Consider the following 4,929-nt stretch of genomic DNA (forward strand, 5'->3'; position numbering starts at 1 on the left):
ATATTGATTTGCCCCTTGACGTTAACATGATCTGTTCCTCCATATAATGTATTTGTTGTGATACTTGTGTCATGTGATTTATACAGGAAAGTCTTTGAAAAGCTTTCACAAAATGTAGCCTTACCGAGTTAGCATTTTCGGGGTTAAAACGGACAGGAAACGTTAAATATTAGGTATTTAGCATGATCGTAAAGTTACTGGATATTCTGAAATAATGTGTTGTATTGTTCCTATGATGTTTCAGTATATCTTAAGTTTATGCAACCTTTCCGGGGCGTAATAGCCCCGAACGCGCTCAGAAAATATGAAATATTCGGAACGTGTTTTGTCTCCAAAGAGTCCTAGAACGTTCCATTACTTGAAATCCGGATATGCGACATGATTATATGGTCCCATTCTTGACTCCTGAAATTATCCGGATTAATACGAAATATTCGGAACGTGATTTGTATCCAAAGAGTCCGAACACGTTCCATTACTGGAAATCCGGATATGAGACGTAATTATTTGGTCCCGTTCCGGACTTCTGAAATTATCCGGATATATACGAAATATTAGGAACGTGGTTTGTCTCCAAAGAGTCCGAAAACGTTCCATTACTGGAAATCCGGATATGAGGCAGGAATTAAATGGTCCCGTTCCGGACTCCTGAAATTTTCCGAAAACGCAGGGGAGTCATGTCAGATTTCGTCCGGATATATCCAGAAACGGTCCCGATCCGGATGTATACAAACATAGAAACGTCCGGAAATGACACCCTTTCGCACAGTGACCGTGAGGACCACACAACTGCTACACAAACTTCTGTCTCTCGTTTCCTCCTATCTCTACTAGTTATATTCCATACATGTGCCCATCACGTGAGGGTCAAATGTCCGAGCAAAGGTCAAAATGTGATTGGAAGGAACGTCTTTTGTCCACTATTCTCGTCTATAGTAAACAAACCACATACTTCCTTGCCCTTGTACGTTCTGGCCTGATTACTAGTAAATCGCACCTATAGCGGCCCGTCCAACATCCGGATCGAGCCAGTCCTCTGCGGGGAGGGACGAGTTTTTTTAATACAGCCGACTCTGCCATTACACAGGCCACGCACGTTCATACTTTGTTTTTTTAGGAGGGAATCTTTTTTTTTAAAGTCATCCTCAATTTAAGTGATGTATGATGCTGTTGGAAGTAGCCTGTGTTTGCACAATCTCTCGCTGGCTGGGGTTAATAGCCCCCTCCCCGCGGTGGTGACAACTGTAAGGCCGGCCGCTAGGAGCGCGAATTTAGTCAGACTACTGTTTGAAGTAATTGACAGCGGATTCGCTTTCAGGCCGACAAAGTAGTATTTTTGGTTATATAGTCAGGCTACACAACGGTGGGTCAAAGTAAAGAATATCTTCTTTCCCACAAGATTTACCTATAAACTGATAAAAATGTCAATACGCAAAGGACTTGAATATACACAATTGTGTGACTGATCCTTAAGTTACACCAATACAACTGAACTTTTAAATCATTGCAATGTATATTTCATATCAATACTATCTAATACATTTTGCTCAGTGATTCAACAGAAATTTTAAAATAACACAACCAGTTAACCTTCTGTCATGGTTCTTTGTGAACTTTCCCCCTTCAAGTAAGCCATAACCAAAGGAAAACATACATCCTCTGAAATGTAGATTTGGCCTCAATGGTTTTATTTTTTGCATCATTACATAGACTGTATAGTTGTCTGATTTGGTCCTACATGTTCCTAGTAGGCAGAATTCTGTATCAATTCATTTAAAAGTTACCAAGAAAAAAATGCAACAAACTGTGGAAAAAAAAAGAATTTTTCTTTAAAAAAAGGCAATCTTTCAGTTATCCATAAATTCAACACACAATTCCTTTCAGGATTTGGCAAATATTGTGATATTTCCGAATTCTAATTCAAAGTCAATGGCACAATTACATCATGTACATGATTCACATTTCGAAACTACAAATTTACAACAATCTGGCCGCAACGCCCTCTTATATACAGTGCATTACTTCTAGCACTCGTTGGTGGCCTCTAAGACGCCATCCTCCCCAGGTGCTAAGTTCAAGTGTGTTACGATGAAGGCTTGTGTGGGCTGTAAGACCTCCGCCCCTCCCATGTTGATCTGTACCACACTGTTATCACTCGCCACAAATGTCTGCACCATGCCAGAGGGCGTGGATATACCTATTCCTGTGGGCACCACGCTATCCTGTAGATGTGCGTCCCCACCCGGCTGAGAGTTCGCAGTCTGTTGGTTTGTCTGGAGCTGTTGTAACGAGTTGTTTCCATTGACACATTCCTGTTCGTTCTGTGGGGTACTCTGGCACGCATCGCCCCCTCCTTCACTTTGCAAGTGAGCTTTGATGATATCTAAGTCTGTGTTGGTGGTGTCTGCGGCTTTGCCCTGGTTTTTACGTGGCCGACCTACGCCTCTTTTCCTCCTGTTACCCACGGCCTCTTTCATGGCAGCCGTCAGCTTCCTGGTTCGCCCGTGCTTGCTCTTCGACACGACAACGTCGTCTTCGCTGCCCTCGGGTCGACAGCGGTGGTCTCGGAGGTACTTCTCCCTGGCGAAACCTTTTCTACAGGTGTTGCATCTGATGGGGTAGTTGTCAGAGTGCATGCGCTCGTGCTCCTGTGTGAATAAATAGACAAATAGACTTTCATTACTGAGTCAAGTATATCAAAATGCAAGGACTGTTGGTCTTACAAAACACTGTTGATCAAAGTCAGTGTGAACAAACTGCCAACAGGTTAAACATACCATTTTCTAAACTTATGTATATCGCATGCTGTAATAGCAGAAAGATAAGTTTACATAGACATAAACTTCAGATATAGAAGGTAAAATGACTGGATAATGTGCATCAAGTGAAAGATATGTAAACTTCAGTGTATGCATAAATGGTCATATGGCAAACCATTGAAGTTATCTCAAAAACATTGAGCAAAACTGAACAGAAAAACAGCCTTGACTAAAATCACGCTCCTAGCGGCCGGCCCTACAGTTGCCACCACCTTGGAGAGTGGGTCAGTAACCCAAGCCAGCGAGAGGTTGTGTAAGCACAGGCCAAACAGAAAGAGAGACTGAACCAAAGTTGCCCACCTGTAAATGTGGCTTCCTACTGAAGGATTTGCCGCAGTCTTTACACTTGAAGGGCTTGATGCCTGAGTGGGAGATTATGTGAGCCTTCAGCTTGTCCGGCCGATTGAACTCCTTAGTGCAGCCGGTGTGCGTCTTGAACGGACACTTGTACTTCTTCACGGGGTCGTGGATGAGCATGTGACGTTTCAACTTGTCCTTGCGGTTGAAGGTGGCGTTGCACTGCGTGCAGCTGTAGGGTTTCTCCCCCGTGTGGATGAGTGCGTGCATCTTCAGGTAGTGCTCTGTCTTGAACCGCTTATCGCACACATTGCAGACATGGTCGCCCATGGTTCCGTGCGTCGGGAGGTGGCGCCGGAGATACCTCTCACAGGGGAACACTTTGTCGCAGTGCGGGCACGAATAGTTGTGACTGGACGTGGCGAGGTGGTGGTCCAACGCCTCGGGCGAAGCGTACTTGTTCATGCACTTGGGGCAGCGGAAGTACCTGGGGCCCGGCCGCGGGCCCTGGTTGGGGTAGAGACTGTGGGAGTACTGGTGCACGCCCAGCTCGTACAGGGAGGGGAACTGTTTGTTGCACATGTGGCAGCGGTACGTCATCTCCTCCTCGTGAGACTTGGTGTGCTCCAGGAAGGCCTCCAGGTCGTGGAACATGCTCCCACAGGACTTGGTGATGCACTTGTAGACCTGGAGGTGGGGAACATGTCTGTCAGCTACTCAAAAAAAGTTGTGGTCTCACATCCATTCAATTTCTTTTACATGCTTGAACATGTACATTTTGTACATCAAATTTCTGACTTTGTTGCAAAAATGATATCTACAAGAATTTTATTTATTTACCTCATCAGAACTTTCAAATCTGTGAATTTGAATTTATTACAATTTTTGTGAAGTTTTTGCTTTAGCTTCTATACTATAGCAACAACAGGTCAGGTCAACAACACTACATTCAAATATCTTGGCAATATGTTACAGTAGTGAGTAGATAGTATCTCATTCTGGTGCAGACTATGTCAAATCAACTGACATCTTTTGCACCACAATCACACCAAAACTACAGAGCTCAGGCCTGAAGAGTGACAGGGGTGCAAAAGATGTTGGTTCACTTGAAGATAAGCTTGCCTCCATATACCTTAGCCTGTTAGTATTTCTTACTAAAGACGAACTTCTAGCAACAATTCTATTGGTCAGGCCTCTCAAGGAGGCTCAAGGGCAATAGTTACATGCATATTATTTTATTGAAATCCCTACCTGTTGGTTTTTGTGCTGAGTCATGTGAGACTTTAGCTGGAAGTAGGTTTTGAAGGTAGCCTGGCAGTAATGGCACTGGTACGAGTTGTTGATGATGACCTTGATCTCATCGGACTCTGCTGTCTCATCTTTGGCACTGTCACTCTCCTTGGAATCGTCATCCCCCATGTCTCCATTCCCCTTGTCCTCTGTGTGGAGAAAATACTATGTACTAGTTTGTTTGCTTTGCATGATTGTTAAAATTGCCTGATGGTTGAAGGCATAACATATTTTTACGATTTTGCATTGCTGCATGTGACAGACATGGGCAGGGCAATGGGATTGGTCCATTCCAATAAAAATCTGTTTCTTACTCTATACTCTAATGTCCATTTCCCCAAATGGGTACTTACCTTGTTCTGGAAGGTTGCTCCCAACATTCTCTGCGGGAGCCACCACGGAATCCCCGTTCTGATCCTCTAGTGCCTTCTCCACGATGATGGGGTTCTTGGGCAGGGTACAGGCTGTGCCTGATGGCCACACCTTAACGACCATTGACACAGATAACCATGGTCTGTAGAAA

The 4,929-nt window shown here is 44.2% G+C and overlaps 1 protein-coding gene across 1 annotated transcript in view; it reads right to left on the reverse strand.

Moving 5' to 3' along the window:
* Positions 1 to 1,520: 1,520 nt before the first annotated feature.
* LOC118417716 (zinc finger protein 341-like) overlaps positions 1,521 to 4,929 on the reverse strand; it is a 10,574-nt gene continuing 7,165 nt past the window's right edge. Inside the window, exons 8-11 of the mRNA XM_035823384.1 lie at positions 4,760 to 4,889; positions 4,368 to 4,555; positions 3,120 to 3,803; positions 1,521 to 2,648 (exon numbers count right to left, since the gene is read on the reverse strand). Of these exons, the coding sequence (XP_035679277.1) occupies positions 2,025 to 2,648; positions 3,120 to 3,803; positions 4,368 to 4,555; positions 4,760 to 4,889 (1,626 nt within the window). The 3' untranslated portion in view covers positions 1,521 to 2,024. The remainder of the gene's footprint in view (positions 2,649 to 3,119; positions 3,804 to 4,367; positions 4,556 to 4,759; positions 4,890 to 4,929) is intronic.

This window comes from Branchiostoma floridae, chromosome 6 (genome assembly GCF_000003815.2).
Source record: "Branchiostoma floridae strain S238N-H82 chromosome 6, Bfl_VNyyK, whole genome shotgun sequence".
Classification (NCBI taxonomy): Eukaryota; Metazoa; Chordata; class Leptocardii; order Amphioxiformes; family Branchiostomatidae; genus Branchiostoma; species Branchiostoma floridae.